The 18128-nt window shown below is 47.2% G+C and overlaps 1 protein-coding gene across 3 annotated transcripts in view; it reads left to right on the forward strand.

Annotated features, from left to right (window-relative positions):
* SPECC1L (sperm antigen with calponin homology and coiled-coil domains 1 like) overlaps positions 1–18128 on the forward strand; it is a 69395-nt gene that overhangs the window by 36180 nt on the left and 15087 nt on the right. For 2 of the 3 annotated variants that reach the window (XM_066609625.1, XM_066609622.1), the window contains exons 10-12: positions 1345–1435; positions 4742–4825; positions 6504–6660. In XM_066609625.1, the coding sequence (XP_066465722.1) occupies positions 1345–1435; positions 4742–4825; positions 6504–6660 (332 nt within the window). Of the gene's footprint in view, positions 1–1344; positions 1436–4741; positions 4826–6503; positions 6661–9647; positions 9736–18128 lie in introns of those variants that run through there. The other variant, XM_066609624.1, reaches the window with a different exon arrangement.

Below are 18128 nucleotides of genomic sequence, written 5' to 3' on the forward strand. Positions count from 1 at the left end.
CGATGACGTCACCGCAGTTACTTCCGGGTCACGTGCACGGGGGGCGGAGAAGGGGGGTGAAACGGGGTATGGGGGGCAGAATTTTGGGGGCTGCCCCAGGCGTGGGGACCCCCAGGAACGCCACTGAGGCTATGCACCCTGTGAGGGTGCTACGCTGGTCTGCCTGACTTCACATAACTCCCTTTACCTTGAGTCTTGAGTCCACTTGCAGAAACTTGCATCACCTGTTCAGATATCACTGCTGTGATTGCGATGAATAAGTACAGAATGTAACTAAACACGTTATGCTAACCTTCCACGCCTTCTCATCAACCCTATGAAGTAAGTAGGTCACTAACAGCACAGTTCTGTACATACCTACTCAGAAGTAAGTCCCATTGTGTTCAATGGGGGCCTTCTCCCAGGAAAGTATGCATAGTAATTTTTTTTCAGAAAGGAACTTCTCCTGAGAGTTCTGTCCATGTTGGTGCCTGTGCTGGGTTTGAAACCCACTTTTGACTAGACCAGGGGTGCCCAAACCCCGACCCGGGAGCCATTTGCGGCCCTCAGGGGCTCCCAGTTCGGCCCGCAGGGAGTCCCCAGTCTCCAATGAGCTTCTGGCTCTCCTGAGACTTGCTGGAGCCCCTGCTGGCCCAATGCAACTGCCCTCAGTGTGAAGACAACTGTTCGACCGCTCACCTGAGCTGTGGGATAAGGGCTCCCTCCACTACTTGCTGTGTTTCATGTCTGTGATGTAGCAGTGGCAACAAAGGAAAGGCTGGCCTTTCTTTGTGCAAGACCTTTTATAGACTTTGAGCTACTGCAAGACCTTCATTCATTCGTATAAGTGCCTTCTCTAATAAATCCATTTATGTAAATTTATTCAATTTTTAAATGTAAATTAATTCTTTTTTTTCCGGCCCCCGACCCAGTGTCAGAGGGATGATGTGGCCCTCCTGCCAAAATGTTTGGACACCCCTGGACTAGACCACCATGCTCCCCTCCCCCACTTGTTTAGTTGTTTGTTGCTTGTTTAGTAGTTATTGGAAGATTTCACATCTTCTCATAGCATTCCATAGCAAACTACAGTGGGCCCTCCTTATCCATGAGTCTGGCATCCACGGATTTCAGTATCCATAGGGGCTGTAACTGCAGCTGGCGGGTTTCACAGGACCTCCTATATGGCTTCCGGTCACTTCTGGGAGGCGTTCTGAGGTGCTGTGAGGCCCTTCCTCCAGATTCAATTATCTGTGGAAATTGGTACCTGTGGGGTCCCTTCAGATACCAAGGGCCCACTGTACTTGCAGTTTGGACCTTAGCAAGCTGTTGCTTTTGCCTCTAAAATGACTCTTTGTTTTCTCCCAGAGACATTCCATAAGTGGACCCATATCTGCTTCTAAACCGCTTACAACTCTGTCAGACAAAAGACCCAGCTACGCAGAAATCCCAGTGCAAGGTTTGTGTCTCTGCGGCAGCATTGTTCCAGTTACACCCGCGCAGTGCCCAGAGCTGCCTTTGGGTAATGGAATGGGAGACCAGGAAGAAATCCTGGTAGATGACAGGACTTCTCTTAAGAATGGGACTCAGTATGTGTGACAAGGTTAAAAATTGTGCGTCTTGTCTGACTTTCTTCCTTCGTTGCACAATGTGTGTGTTCTCTCACCTTTTGCCTGCTTGCACCACCTCACTCTGTGGGCAGGGAGGGGGGTGAGGGCTAGACTGACTTCTTCAAAGTCACACTCTGGAAGGAGAAGGTCTTGTGGTGAGAGTGGAATGGTGCAATTCAGCAACAAGCATGAAGGACGTAAAACTTACAGTTTAGCCAAGTAAGAACATACTTCTTGCAAGTCACTCCAGTGCTTGTGCAGCTAACAGATCCAGGACAGCAGAAACCATGACAATTAGACAATATGTCCACTTTTTGATGGTTTATCTTAAGTGACTGATAGCAGTTTGCAGCTCTAAATATTAATTGCAACCTACCTTGACAGCTTTGTTCTCAGCATGGTGTCCAGCTTTCATAGGCTTCCTGTATCAATTGTTGTTTTCCAAGCCTTTGAAATCAAAATAGTGTGCGGTGAATAACAGTCCAGAGGCTTGTGGGAGCTGCCTAGTCAGTCCCACAGGTTGCCTCTCCTGAACAGGTATGGACAGCTTCAGCCCAAACGGCAGACCCTGACAAGGCGCTTGGGCCTTGTCCTCAGACAGCAGGTCAGGTTCTCAGTCAGTGTGGGATAGCACCCCACACTGCAGTCGGGGGGAGGGCTGGGGCTCACTTGAGAGAATGCTCCTCTGTGCAATGAATATTTCCTGCAACATGGACCACAAGATGTGAGAGGGAAGACTGGACTAGAACCCTTGGCAGCAAGTGGTCTGTGTGTAGGGAATTTTTTTGTCCAAAGAAATGTTCCACCGCGTGAGTCCCCACCTCAGCTTGGAAGTGGCGCAGTCCAGGTACTGGCTTACCTCCTCACTTTCTGCTGGAGGGAATTAGTCTTTGATGTAGAGTAGAATTTTCCAAGGCAGTGGTTCTCACACATTTAGCACCAGGACCCACTTTTTAGAATGAGAATCTGTCAGGTCCCACCAGAAGCGGTCATGACCGGAAGTGACATCAACAAGCAGGAAAATTTTTCACAATTCTAGGCTACAATCCTATCCATGCTTATCTAGGAGTAAGTCCCATTTACTTTCGTTCTTAAAAGAATATACATAGTAGCTTATTAAAAGTATAGGTCTGTAGCATTTCCCCAAATGCAGTCACAAAACATGGTAGCTTCAAGTCTTCAATATTTTATTTTTAAGTATTTTATTTTAATGAATAAGGACCCACCTGAAATTGGTTTGCAACCCACCTAGTGGGTCCCAAACCACAGTTTGAGAAACATTGCTCCAAAGTGTCCCTAATGCCTGCTTGCTGTCAGGGTAGTACCCTCCATGGCCTGATTGGGGAAGAGGCTGGTCTGTATTGCTGATGGGATGTTTCGGGTGACCTGAGGGAGAACTGTGAGGTTGGCACCTGCCTCTGTTGACATGTTCTTGGCACACCAGAACTGGCAGTGAGTAGGAGTGAGGTGACCGCTTCCAACTTATAGGTTTCCCTCAGCCACTGGCTGTGTCTCTTGAAGAACCACACTAAGAAATTGCATTCTTACTAGGTCCTGTTTTGCTGAACATGTACCTATAGAGAGAAACTTGTGTTGTGGGTCTTTGAAAGTAGAAACTGTAAAAGGATGGCGTTGAGCATCTTATCCCATGAGCTGGAGTTTGTTTATTAAACAGGGTAATACTCTCAAGTTGGTTTGATTTGAGTGTCATTGAACTTGCCAATAGCGGGCTGGGGATTGAAGTCCTTGAGACCTATTCACAGGCCTGTGTTCCCCAAGGCCTTCCTGGCAGGCCTTCTGTCTTCCCCCCCTCCGGCCAGCACCATGTCATAAATTGCTTTTAGAAGTCTCTTCATTTTCAAAACCCAACAGATATGCAACATGAATGCACAGAACTGGATATCCTGGGTGCTCTTTCTTTTTCCTACTATTGCTTACCAAGGCAGGATTTTACAGCTGCTTTAACATAAAGGCAGTATCATAAGAAACCAGGCTTTTTTTACACTTGCTTGTAAACTTTTTCCTTGCACAGTGCGCTTTCTGTAAGAATGAATAGCTGTCACTCTGGGCGTAGTTCTCTGATTTAGGGGGGGGGGCAGAAGTGGGGTGGAGCTTTTCACACAGGAATGTCTCAAGAATAGCTTGCATGTGACTTGAATAGCCAGCTTCCTTTTCTACCTTGGAAAACAAGAAACTAGCACTTATGGTATAAAATGGAGTCAGGTTTGTAAGGGTGTTTCCTCTTAGACGTTCTTTGGCAATTTGGCGAGTAACTGAGCTTATTCAGCATACGGGGACAGCAGATTTTGAAACCTGCCAAGTGAATCAGTGGGACTTCTTTTCGAGACTCAGGGTCCATCTAGGACAGTATTTTTTTTTCCTGGGAAATCTTTTAAATCAGTGGCTCTTTCCCTACGTTGCCTGAAGGTGCCAGAAACGGAACCCAGGACCTTCCACTTTCAAAGCAGGGGCCACTGCGTGCCAGTCCCTGCTGCCTACTGAAATAGTTGAAGGGGTTCTGCTATACAGTGGAACACCCAGATATGGCATGACTGTCACAGGTGGCAGGAAGCAGTAGTCATGGTGCTCCAGGCAGGAGCAGGAGGGTCCTGTGGACTGGATTGTATGGCAGAGCCCGTTGTACGTTTCTGCCTCTTGCCCAGCGTGTTGGCCTGCTCTCTGCTTGAGTATAAGAAGGACACAGCCAGCTCAAGGCATGGGAGTCGGCAGGAACTGAAAATGTATTCGTTATTTATGTTTCACATTTTTAATACTGCTCTTCCTCCAAGGAGCTCAAGGTGGTGTAGATGGTTTCTCCCTTTTGTCCTCACAACAACCCTGTGAGGTGGACAAGGCTGAGGGAGAGTGACTGACCCAAGGTCACCCAGGAAGCTTCGTGTCTGAGCAGGGATTTGAACCTGGATCTTCCAGTTCCAAGTCCAGCTCCCAAACCACTACACCATCCTGGCTCTCACTGGAGTGGCCACTTCTGTGCTTTGGTCTGGGCTTGTGAACTGCACCTGTTGGAGCCTGCAGAAATGGCCCACTGCTGCTGTCTGCAGTTGCACAGGAGAACTTCACCTCCTCGTTCTGCAGAAAAAGACCTGAAACTTAACACAGGAACCAAGCCTCTCCTCTTCCTTCTCTCCCTGCAGAGCATTTGCTGAGGACATCCTCTACCAGCAGACCAGCCTCCCTGCCTCGAGTTCCTGCCATGGAAAGTGCCAAATCTATCTCTGGTAAGGATGTTCTGCCTCAGCAACAGTGGGCAGCCAGAGGGGTGATCAGGCAGCAGATGGAGGATTCTGTGCCATTGACCCTGATGGACAGCAGCAACTATGCAGGGTTTTGGGCAGCAGTCTTTCCCAGCCTTACCTGAAAGTGCTTCCAGGGAAGTTCTGTGTGCAAAGCAAGGGCTCTCCCATGGAGCTGCAGCCTTGCCCTTCTGTGTTCTTTAACTTTCCTGTGGAGGCAAGTGTGGGCTGCTAGTGGGTGTGTCTGCCTCCCTCTTCTGACACAGTCATGAGAGTGTCTGGGAATATCACAGTACAAAACAGAGTGGGAGATCTGCTCTACTGACCATGTGGCGGACCTCAGCCTCAGTCATAGATAAGACCTAAGCCAGAGGGAAGCAACCTGAGCACTTGAGGAAGTTTTTCTTTCCTTAATCCAAGGGTAAATAGCCTCTTGGTTTCTGTTGCTGTTCTTTACATATATTTACACCTGGGCAGAGGAAAATAGGAGGATTAAAAAGAACATGTTGGTCCTTGGTCTAACAGAAATGCCGACACCCAAGGCAGTAACGACTCCAACAAGAGCACTTCCTTAAGTATTATCCTGCTGTAGCACTCTTTGTCCTGGGTTGATTGGCAGCTGCTGCAACCAGTAAGAGCAGTGTGTTCTAAACAATCAGCACCAGTCTACCTGTCTCCTGTAGCTCAGTTTCGGACAGTGACATCGGTAAGATGGTTTATTAATCTGGCCCCTACTGAAGGAGCAGAAGGAGCAATCCTGGATTTTAGGCCCTGAGGAAGCACTTCTGGGGGCTTAGGAATGAATATATAGGTATGTGTCACTTAATGACAGGGATATGTTATCCAATCCCTGTTAATGTGATTCCATCATTATGAGAACATTCAACTTACTGTATTACATTCTAGTAAATGTCACTCCCTTAGAATACATAGACCAAGGATGTGAAACATAAGGCCAGCAGGCCAAATGAAGCTCTTGGAAGCAGTTTATTTGCTCCCCCCATTATAATTGCGTTCTCCCAGCATGGTAATCGGGCTCTCACATACCTTGAGAATATGATCCAGATTTGCCCATTTTATATCTGTCATTTGCAGCTCATGAGTTTCTACCTGAGAACAAAGTGCTTTTTGATGTCATTTTCTGCTTGGTGATGTCACTTTCACCCCTCAGCAGGCATCATGAATACTGACTTTGGTCCTCTGTATGAAATGAGTTTGATATCCCTGCTATAGATGCTATACCACATTCAGTCACTAGATGGGGCTAGTGTACATCCCATTATATTCAGTCCCATCTAGTAGCTGAATGCTGTATAGTCTATGTAATGGAGTGAAATTGACTACTCGAATGTAATACTGCAGGCAGTTATGGTTACAGGACTGTTGTCATAAATGCAGTTGGACCTTAATTGGAAAGTTGCAATGCGATGCACACCTGTACTGGAAGGCAAAACCACAAGTTTTACTCCTCCAGGCACTTGCTTTGCTTGAAGTGAAACAAGGGAGACATCTGGTTCAGTACAAAATGTATCATGTGCACCTGAGATCACAGAACGTGAGCATGTCTCATTCAGGACGTCTTGCATGCTGGGTCTTTGCCAAAGCACTCCTATTTGGAGCCTAAGGGAGACGGTCTCTTAGGCACCTTGTTTTCCCACCGCAGTGTCTCGACGAAGCAGCGAGGAAATAAAGAGGGACATCTCCGCTCCTGACGGTGCCACTCCAGCCTCTCTCATGGCAATGGGGACCACATCACCACAGCTATCGCTCTCGTCGTCACCCACAGCGTCCATCACCCCCACGACACGAAATCGGATCAGGTACACGTCATTACTACACTGCCTGGCCAAGGACTGTTTGCTCTTCTTACAGGAAAAATCTTGTAGCCTTGCTCGCAGGGAGATTCTTCAACCTGGCATAGGCCTTTTGGTAGATGGGAGGGGAAACAGCCTGAGAACAAGGCTGAGGAAAAATTCATTTTTTTAAGCTTTGTAGAAATCCAGTAAATATTTGTTCAGAGTGAAGACAGTGAGGCAAGACTGGGGTGACAGGAGTAAATGGCTAGTATGATTGGAAGAGCCCACAACAGTAGCTGTGGGGTGAAGAAAGTGGAATGTGCAGCTTGGCATGCCTGAAGGTGCCCTCTGACTTGTGAGCCTTTGTGGATGTGCACTTGAGTGAAAACCCAGGGCATAGAATCCTAAAGTTGGAAGAGTATCACAAGGTCATCTAGTCCAACCCCCTGCCTGTAGCAGGAAATCCTCCTGGAGCAACTGTTCTCAGACTTTTTACTGCCACGACCCATTTCTTTGGATGAGTTGGTTATGTTGCACGCTGTGGCCAACACTGTAGGTCACACACCAGTGCTGCCTGGGTGCTGCAAGACATTCTGGGTGGCTCCAAATGCCTTGCAGCTTCCAGGTAGTGCTGGCCCCATGACCCACTCAAAATTGGGTGCAATGCACTTGTTGATTGTGATCCGTAGCTGAGAACCGTTTTCCTAGAGCATCTTCAGCATGTGCCTGTTGAGCCTCTAGTTGAAGATCTCCAGTGAGAGAGAATGAGGACAAGGCGTGGTGCAGCCCAGCAAACTGCTGGCAGAGCGGCTCGTGTGGTGAAATGCAGCGGGCCCCAGGAATCTTTCTGGGACTGGTGTTTTCAGCTTGTTCATAAATGACCTGGTGACAAGGATAAGCAGAGAGGGGGCCACGTTTGCAGATGATACTAAACTTTTCCATGTGGTGGAGACCAGAAGGGATTTTGAGGCGCTCCAGAGGGATCACTCCAAACTGGGAGAATGGGCTGCAAAATGGCAGAAGTGTTTCAGGGTACGTAAGTGTAAACTTACACATTGGAGCAAAAAACCAAAACTCTGTTTGCGCCAATCCTAGCTTCCTACAACTTCGGCTGTGTGGCTTGCACCCCTGCCCAGTGACCTGCAGGAGGGCATAGGCTGAGACTGGAGGGACAATTGCGCTGCCTCACCCAGCGCTTGCTTCAGCAGGCATTATTAGCCGAGAAGAGAACTGGTGCCCTCCCTCTCCAGGAGCTGCTGCCAATTGGCCCCCTCTTCATCTCCCTCACCGTGGGTTAAACTCATTTTTCTTTGACAAAATTGGAGAGCAGCTGTTCCAAGCATGCTGCACCCAGGGGAGGAGGAGTTAAGTTAGTGGGTGGGCTTTTTGAAAATGCAGGTCCCTACTGCAGTGACTTGCATGTGGCGGGTGACTCTGTGATACTAAGAATGAGAGAGAGTACTCTGCATAAGCACCACCATTCTGCTCAGGTGCATTCAGGCTCCCCACATCGTTGCAAATGGGAGAAAGTTTTTCTAACAGTTGGAGTTGGGAAACTTGCAAAGCACAAGCATTGTTTGGCAGTGGGATTTGTTAGAGGAAAATGATGAGCTTATGAGTGGGAGGCAGCCAATTCCCTGGAATGGGGGAGTTAGGGAAAAAAAAAAAAGCAACAAAAGTTCCATGGCGAAACTGGCTACAAGCCAATCAGCTGGCCGCAACAAGGTTCCAAGGAAGGGGCAGGGAAGGAATCGGTGATGATCTTCATGATATCTCCTGAGGCGGAATTGTTTGAATTATCAATTTCTTACTGTATTTTGGATAAGATCTTATTGTATTTTGGCTGAATTTGTTCCTCCTCTTTTCCTGCCTGTCTTTGCTGTTCAGGAGCTCAGAAGGGAGGAAATTTGCAGAATCTTATTTTCTTTTTGCATCGTGCCAAAATCTTGCATAAGTTTGTGGGTATTCTTGAACACACATGCTTGGAATCTCCTGTTTGCATTCCAAGAATCTTTGCGTTCATGTTTCTGGTCCTCAAAGTTTTGACGAATGACTTGGAAGCCTATGGGCAGCATTGGGCACGGGAGTCAGGAAGTAGTGCCTAATGGTAACAGAGGTGTTTGTTTCTGGTTAGTAACATAGGATTACAGCCTAAGTCTTGCTGAACACAATTATAAGAACTTCATCCCAATTTGGGGGGGGGGTATTTGAGGTGGGGTGATGTAATGGGGAGCTGTGGCTTGAGCACCTCCCTTATGAGGAAAGGCTGCAGCATTTGAGGCTCTTCGGTCTAAAAAAGAGGCACCTGAGGCGGGACAGGATTGCAACATACAAAATTATGCAGGAGATGGATGGAGTGGATAGAGGGATGCTATTTTCCCTCACATACAACACCAAAACTAGGGGACATCCACTAAAATTGTCAGGAGAGGTAGAACAGACAAAAGAAATATTTCTTTACCCAAAATGTAATTAGTCTGTGGAACTCCTTGCCGCAGGACATGGTGATGGCACCTGGCTTGGATGCCTTTAAAGGGGGATTGGACAGATTTCTGGAGGAAAAGTCTATCACAGGTTACAAGCCAAGATTAGCTGGTCACTTATCATAAGGGTGAGGTAGGAATTCTTTTATGTCATAGAAATTGGATGTGGTTGGCAGCTTTTTTGCCTACCCCAGACTGGCAAGGGAGGGAAGATGTGTTCAGTAGGTAAAAATTGGTTACTTGTGTTTAATTGGCCCAAGTTAAACCCAAGTGCAGTTTGGTGTCTTCGTGGTGGTGGTGGGGGAATAGAATGCCAGATGCAGGGGAGTTGCAGTGACATGCATGTACAGGTGTGCCTCCTTATCTGGGGAGTTCCATTCTTGAATCCCCCACAGTTACCTGAAACCACGGATGAGGGTGAATGTTCATTCCTGTTGTCCAGGGGAACCCCCCCCCCCAGAAGTGACGTTTTTAAAGCTATTCACTTCTTTCTCTGTGAAACTGGAAGTTGCTTTTTTTTTTTTTTAGCTTTAGAGCTCCGCTCTCCTTGCCTCCAGACGAGGTGCACACCCTGGGGGAGCCCCGGACCCGATCCGCAGATAAGTGAATTCGCAGATACAGGTTCCACAGATATAGGGACACCCGGTATCTTGTTGTCTTGAGTAGTCCCTAAGTGGGTCACTGTGAGATACAGGAAGCTTGATTGGATTGGCCCTGGGCCTGATCCAGCAGGGCTCTTCTGATGTTCTTGTGTGTTCACTGTCTGGTTTCAGTGATCGTGGGTCATGCTGGGAGAGTCTCCCACTGCCTGGGGCCCTGAAGTAGCTGGCTTTGGCCTGCAGCCTTTGCAACCCACTGCTTGTGAACTGCTGGGGAGGCATTTTGGGGCTATGCTTTGGCTGGCTGCTTACATCCAGCTACTCTTCTCTCCCCCCCCCCAATGTATTCTTAGGCTGACTTCTGTCAGTGCCTGGCACAGTGCCATCCATGCACCAGGGCAGTGGGGGTACTGCCTGCACACTCAGTTCCTTACCCGCTCTTGTTTGTGCCCACCTTTTCACATTTGGGCATCTGGACGCGGTTTGTGGGTATCCTGGATCACATACAATGCATTTGATCTCCAACAGTTGCTGTTTGTGAGTGTGTGTAGTTATGGGGGCGATATATTGGAGGGGAAATATTGGGCAATATACGTATATTGGATATATTGCTGTAAACAGTCAACTCTCAGTAAGGGCCAAAATGCTCCAGTCAGCTCTCACATGCTGCCTTTTTGGTCTAAATCAGTGGTTCCCAAACAGTGAGCTTTGGAATTGTGAGCCAAGGGGAGCTGTGGAATCTTTACGGGTACCCCACCACCCTACACAACGAATAGGGTTGTAGTCCTAATGGGGAGCCGCAGCCAATGGCCCAGTAGGTCAAGAGAGTCGCCAGTCAAAAAATTTTGGGAACCACTGGTCTGAACAGTGTATGGGGAGTGCAAGATTTGCATTGAGGTCGTAGCAGGTTGGGATGGCTTCAACCGTTCCCTTGCAGTGGATGTTGATGTACCCCTTCCCCACCCCGAATTTGCTTTTTGCACAAGAAAAGGTTTTTGATCTGAAATGTAGCACAGAAGGTTAAACCCTCCCTCTGGGCCGCTGTGATCCTGGTCCAGGTTGTGCAACCCCTTTGCACTAAAAAGGACAAACACACTACAGCTAGTGAACTGACCCACATGTTGTGTAGCATGGCTCCACGTGCAGCATGATGTTTGTTGTCCCTTATTCCCTTGCCAGTTCCCTCCTCCCCAGTTCATCTGTATGTCTGGCTTCTTGGTGTGGTCATACTAAGGATTCCAGTGTCCTTTCTGGTTTTTTCTCCTTCTGTTTTCCTCTGGCATTCCTGCTTAAAGGCTCTAAATTCAGTCTGAGGACAGACTGAATTGCACATATAGCTGTCTGTTGTGGCGGTTCCACAGGTCATGGAAAACCTTCTCTGATCTTTAGTCATAACCTTGTGAAGGCATTGCCATTCACTACTTCTGAGGTCGTGTAGTTGCTGTTTAGATTTTTGTTTAAAAGATTAGTGTAAATGTAAAGGCAGCCCTGCGAGACTTTGAGGTTTCTGTGACTTTAATCGTGAAAGGAAAAGTCTCCTGGGGAGGTCAGTAAGTTAGTGTAGCACAGTTCAGTGTGCCAATGCAGAGCCATTAATTAGGCTTCAGTTTTGGAATGTGGCTGACCTAACAGACTCATTTATAAGATTGATATTTGTTGTGCACCACTTCTCATTGTGTCCACACCATTCATTTCATTTCGTTTGTTTCCGGCAACATTATTTTCAAAACAAAGCTATGAACTGTGTTCCTTACTGGCATTTGGAGACGAACTGTACTGTTCTTCACAGTTATGCCTGTTTAGTTGGGGCCGGGAGGGGGGAAAGCTTGTAGAAAAATTGGCGTCAAAACTCTCATAGGTTGTCGCTGCATAGTCCAGTATTTTCTTTCTCTTAAACTGTGTTTCTGGTTGCAAGTCTGGACACACAAGCCCAGTTTGAAATGCCCCATGTCTTCTTCAAGCCAAGCAACACAATTGTCAAACTACTGACTGATGTGGAGCTATCAGCGTCAAGCAACAGTATCAACTGAAAGGAGTTCAGAACTTTGAAACCTGCCGTGCCATTTTAAGTCTTTGCTCTGGTGTCTGGAGGACTTTAATTGAAATCACAGCAATGTCACAGTAACACTATGAATCCCATTGCCAAATATAGGCTGAATGCAGGTGGTCCTCTAAGCTATGATTTTGGAGGACGGTGAATGAATTATAGCAACCCTTGGAAATGTAAAGCTGCTGGCCTTCATTTCAGTTAACAGCTGTTTCCTGTTTCATCTAACTACAGGGAAATGGGTTTGTTCAAACCAGGATATCAGGCCACATTTTGATCCCTGTTTTCAAGCCAGGGTTATGAACTAAGTCAGCGGTTTTCAAACTCTCAGGGAGTTTGAAAACCGCTCTAAGTCCTTGTGGGGGCGGGGGAGAAGCAGCAAGGGCAGGGGGAAAGAAGCAGCGCAGTCCCCAGGATTGTGCTGCTCAGGGGGCTGCAGGGGCTTGGGTCCACTTACCTGAGCCTCCTGCAGCCTCCTGGGGGTTCGGGGAGCCCTGTGCGACCTTCTGCAGGGCTCCCCACAGCTTTGAAAGTGAAAGTGGAACGATCATGCTCCACTTTGGTTTAGTGGAAATGGAGCACGATTGCTCCACTTTCACTTCTGAAGCTGCAGGGTGCCCTGCAGAAGGTTGCACAGGGCTCCCTGCACCCCCGGGAGGCTGCAGGAGGCTCAGGTAAGTGGACCCAAGCCCCTGCAGCCCCCTGAGCAGCGCAGTCCTGGGGATCACACCACTGCCTCCTCACTTCCCCAGCCCTTCAGGGGTGAGGCCAGGGCCCACAGTCCGAAAGGCCCTGAACTAAGTGATTCTAACAAACCACAGTTTATTGTAAGTGGGAAACTGTGTAGCTCAGGGGTTCTCAAACATTTGCAACTGGTGGCTCCCTTGAACTACTGGGCCATTGGCCGTGGCTCCCCATTAGGGCTACAATCTTGTACACTGTATAGGGCATAGGGTTTTTCTTGAGGATTCCATGGCTCCCCTCACTGGGTTCTGCTGTTCTCCAGGGAGCCTTGGCTTACAGTTTGGGAACCACTGCAGTAGATAGTTAAAATCCACAACTAAAAGTTTTAAACTTCAAAGACTTGCCACAGGTTGTTCACCATCTGTAAACTAAGGTTTATGAGTGGCAGCAGGATGCAGGTCTCTTGTTGTCTGGTGTGCTCCCTGGGGCATCTGGTGGGCCACTGTGAGATGCAGGAAGCTGGGCTAGGTGTGCCTTTGGCCTGATCCAGCAGGGCTCTTCTGATGTTCTTAGTGCTGTCAGACAATCTTCTAAATTTGTTGCTTCTGTTAAACAGAACCTCTTCAGTACAGGTTGACAAGGAGTGCTTGTCACTGTTGTATGGGGAAGATAAAGTCTGCTTCAGATGTTGAAGAATTCCTTCATGTGCAGGAACAGATGTGCGCCAGTGACCACTATGCAAGTAAGGGCGCAATCCTAACCCCTTATGTCAGTGCTTTCCAACACTGTCATAGCGGTGCCAATGGGACGTGTGCTGCATCCTGCAGTTGGGTGTCACTCACGGAGGCCTCCTCAAAGTAAGGGAATGTTTCTTCTCTTACCTCAGAGCTGCACTGCCCTTATGTCAGTGCTGGAAAGCACTGACATAAGGGGTTAGGATTGTGCCCCAAGTGTCTGCTTTTTCATACAGCAGACCAAATAGCATTCATGGTGCCTGCTGAGGGCTGGCAGTGATATCACTAAAGCAGTGGTTCTCAAACTTTTTAGCACTGGGACTCACTTTTTAAAATGGTAATCTGTTGGGACCCACTGGAAGTGATGTCATTAACCTAGAAGCGATGTCATGGAAGTGATGTTTAACAATCCTAGACTGCAGTCCTATCCATACTTACCCAGGAGTAACCCCATTGACTATCGTTGTCAAAAGTATATACATAGTAGCCTGTTGAAAGTACAGGTCTGTAACATTTCCCCGAATGCAGCCACATACCATGGTAGCGTCAAGTCTAATATATTATAAATAAAATATTGAAATGAATGGGGAGCCACCTGAAATTGGCTCATGACCCATCTAGTGGGTCCTGACCCACAGTTTGAGAAACACTGCACTAAGGGATTCATTTGCTGCAAATGACAAAAACTTTGCACTTTGGCTATGTTCATCTTTCAGCTTCCAGCACTAGTAGCTGTAGAGAGGTGTGTTTTTCTCCTTCCAGCAGGCAGGTGTCACACTCCTTTTTCACCTCCTAGCACGCTCACCATGCCAGCAATCTTTCTTGTGAGCTCGGTGCTAGGAGACATGGCCACCTCCATTGCAATGATTGTATAGGGGGAAACAGGATGGCACTGCTCTAGCCACTGCACCTCTGTGGTAAATACCCCATATACACTTTTGAATTGGATTGTTTTCAGGCCGAAAAATGAATGGAGCTTTTGTCGTCCCTGTGGAGCAGATGAACATAGTGCTGTGCCCTGCCCTTGAGCTCTCCCATTCGCTCCAGCCTGGGCTGTCTGGGTCTGTTGGTTTGTGCCCAGTGGATGAACTGAGCAAGCTTCCCTGCTGCGAGGATGCGTCTGTTCAGAATTGTGTGGGTTTGTGATCCTGAGGCTGGTTGGAACCAGCAGGAGCTCCAGGTGGCTGAAGCTTTCTTCTCTTTGAGGATGGAACTCGAGTGGAGCTAGCTGCCGGAAGTGTGATCTTAAGGGTGGAAGTCGTGCCGGACGTTTTGCCCATGGACTGCCAGGCCCGGCAACTTGAGGGAGGATCGGGTGTTATGTGAGGGGCATGGCTGGCTGCTGGAGGGACCGGCTGCCCTGGGTTATCTCTTCCACCCCCACCCCACCCCCCCGTCCACTGAAGTGGGTGGAAGCAGGGAAGCCAAAGCACGATGCTGTCACATCATGTTTTCCACTATGTCCCGTGGGGGAGGGAGCTGTTCCCTGCAGCAACCCTGTAGTTTTGCTCTTTGGGCTTTGAAGAAGCTTGTCCAGCTGCAGTTAACCCTCCAGTTTGTTTTCTTTCAAGGTGACACTCCTGATCAGCCATGGAAGGCAGGGAGATACCATCAGTTTATTCTCTAAATTCAAAATAAAGTTGTTCAGCGTGGCTTAGTGTTCAGTTAGTCTGTGCTTGAAATACGTACCTCCTCCAAGAGGCGCGCCTGCCTGAGCCATGCTTCCTTTGTCAGGAGCCCCGCTCTGAGTTACTGTCCAGCTCCATCAAGAGAAGTGAGGCAGTGGTGACTGGGGAGAGGGCTTGCTCAGTTGGGCACCTCCTATATAGAAAGCACACACCCAAGCACCAGTCTTCTGCCTTTTCAATACTGGCAAAGGCTTATTGTCTGCTCAGACTTCCCAGCCTGTTTACTGGTTTTCATGGTTTTCCCTAATTTATCTTGCTTAAGCTTCTTTGCAGTTTAATGCTTGATTTAAAAGATGTTTTATTGTATTTTCTGGTGGTGTTATGGGAACCATGCCAGCAGTTTTATACTATAGTTTTATACTATATATAATAGTGTGTGTGTGTGTGTGTGTGTGTGTGTGTGTGTACTATTTATACTATAAATGTCTGATATTTATAAATATTTATGTTTATATATTTATAAATATTTATATATTTGTACCTGATATTTATAAATATCAGAAAAAATGTATAAATATCAGAAAAACAACTTGTGGCTTACTGATCTTTTTGAAAGTTCCTTCAGATTCCTCTTAAAATGCCCTCTTCCTAAGAAGTCTGCTGAAGGCTCATCTAGTCCAGCTTTCTGTATCTCATGCTGGCCCACTGGATGCCTCAGGGAATTCACAAGTTAGCTTCATTCTGGTGCCCCTCCCCTGTACCTGGCAGTCAGATATAGCCCACTTCTAGGACCAGGAGGTTGCATTTACCCTTCATGGTTTGTAACCTGTGATGGACTTTCCCTCCATAAATCTGTCCAATCCACTTCATCATCCATAAACCTTTATTGGCATTAAAAACAGTTAATAACAATAATAGCAGTAATAACAGAGCCAACACAGTGACTGTATACCAGAGAGGAAATCACGACGGGGAGATAATAGGGAAAAAACGGAAGGGGAATAAAAAGCGATATAAAGTCAGGGAGGGAATTTTAACTTAGAAACAATGGAAAGATAATCTGCTACAGCATTAGTGATAGCCGCAGAGCTATCACTTAATAGGACAGAGAAAGGATCAGCAGAAAGACCAGAGAAAGAAGATAAGATGGGGATCAGGTGTGTGTCTCGAAGGGAGTGATGGGCTGGACAGCGAAGCAGTATATGAACCACTGTGTCCGGTTCTAGAGAACAAAGAGGGCATAGTCTGCAGTCATGTGGGATCTTGGAGAATCTGCCAGAATGAACAACTGAAGGAAAGATGTTAAGTCTCGCTAACATAAACGTTCTCCTCTTAATAGGATCAATCAGCTTACTAAAATAATTAAAAGAGCGACCAAGTGAAGGGAGAAGGCCAAAAAACTGAGGAGAACAGATGGGGTTAAGATTGGAAAAGAGTTGAATGGATTCAGATTCCCAGAGTTTGGATTTAATGATTGAATGGGCCCTATGGAGATTGATGTCGGCAAGATATTTGGGGGACAAACCCAGTGATAAAAGCTTGAGATCGATAAGTTGGAACCACTTAGAGAGATACGAGTCCTTTAATAGGTCTTCCAAAAGGGACTCAGAGTGGGTGCTTAAATGTAAACAAAGCCAAAATTTAAAAGTAAGGGACCACGCGATGGTAGAAGGGAGGTGGATCCCTAATTCAAGCATGAGTGTGGATAATCTAATTAAATTGGGGGCCCCCAGAATTCACCTAAGGAAAGAGGCTGCGACTTTATCCAAATCATGGTTCGCAGCCTCTATCCAAATAGGGACACCATACAATAGTTGGGAAAGAATTTTGGTTTTGAATATATGGAGAGCAGCAGGGACGTACTGGTTGCCACTAGAATAATGAAAGCGAGCAATCGCGTTTAAGTGTAATGATGATAAAGAGATAATAGATTCCCTGTGAGGGAGCCAGCTGTGACGAAAATGAAAGGTAATCCCTAGATATTTAAAGGTTTGAGCTTGCTGAAAGGAAAGCAGGGTCAGGCCTGGTTAGTACTTGGATGGGAGACCGCCTGGGAATACTGGGTGCTGTAGGCTTATACCATAGTCTTTCGAGACTGAAGGTTGCCAACTAGTAACTACTTCCAGGCGGATGGGGCCCAGGATTTAGCGAAAACTAAAATTTTAGTTTTCTCCGAATTAATTGTTAAATCATTAGATAATCATAAAAGGAAGACAGCAAGTGACGGAGGCCCAATCTTGTAACGGATAATAGGCCTGTGTCTTCTGCCTAAAGAAGAATAGGGAGAGGAACACCATTGAGGCAGGGAACGGAATTCTGACCACTAGAAAAGTGAGGGGGTAAGTCTGCCAAAAATTAAAAAGGAGAGGGCTGAGTATACAGCCTTGGCGTACTCCTTTGTCAATGAGAATTTTGTCCGAAGTAGGACCCCGACCATCCAGCCGAACCCTACAAAAATTAGATGAGTGAAGAGGGCAGATTAGAAAAAGTAGGCGGGGATCTATCCCAAAGCTGGCCAGCTTATTCCACAACATGGCCCTATTGATGGAATCAAACGCTCCGATGAGGTCTATAAAAGCCGCGAAGAGTTTGGCGCCATGGTGGACAGAATACTTCTCGACCAGATAAGAAAGCAGAAAGGTGTGATCTACGGTAGAAGCACCAGGACAGAAACCAATTTGTTCTCTACCCGGAAGGTCTTTAGAGAGAGTCCAAGATGAGCCTAGTGAGTAAGTATTTAGCATAAAGCTTCCCAATAAAGGAAAGGAGGCTAATTGGATGATAATTTCCCGGGTGGGAAGGGTCACCCTTCTTAAAGATAGGGACAAGAGTTGAAGAAAACCAGGAACAGGGAAAAGACCAGAATGATTAATTAGGGTGAAAAGGTTAGATAGAGGTTCAAACTACCAGAGAGGGTTACTAATTAAAATTTCACGCGAAATGTCGTCGGGGCTGGGAGCTTTCCCACCACCTCGTCTGGAGTAACAGGTGGCCATTCCGGGAAATTGGGGGGGGGGGGTAACCCTCTTTTGAAGGCATCTAGGCCAGATGCCATCAACACATTCTGTGGCAAGGAGTTTCACAGGTTAATGTCATACTGGGTAAAGAACTGTTTTCGTTTGTTTGTTTTAGCTTTTTCAACACTGAATTTTACCAAATGTTTCTTGGTTCTGGTGTTGTGCGAGAGGGAAGAGAGAAGCTCCGCTCCATATTGTTGTCCACTCTGACAGGCAGGATGTGTGCCCAGCACTGTTTTTTGAGCTGGGAGGGGGAGCTTGCACAGAGCTCAAGTACTGCTGACTAGGAAGGAGTTGCCC

The sequence above is a fragment of the Tiliqua scincoides genome, chromosome 14 (assembly GCF_035046505.1).
Source record: "Tiliqua scincoides isolate rTilSci1 chromosome 14, rTilSci1.hap2, whole genome shotgun sequence".
Classification (NCBI taxonomy): domain Eukaryota; kingdom Metazoa; phylum Chordata; class Lepidosauria; order Squamata; family Scincidae; genus Tiliqua; species Tiliqua scincoides.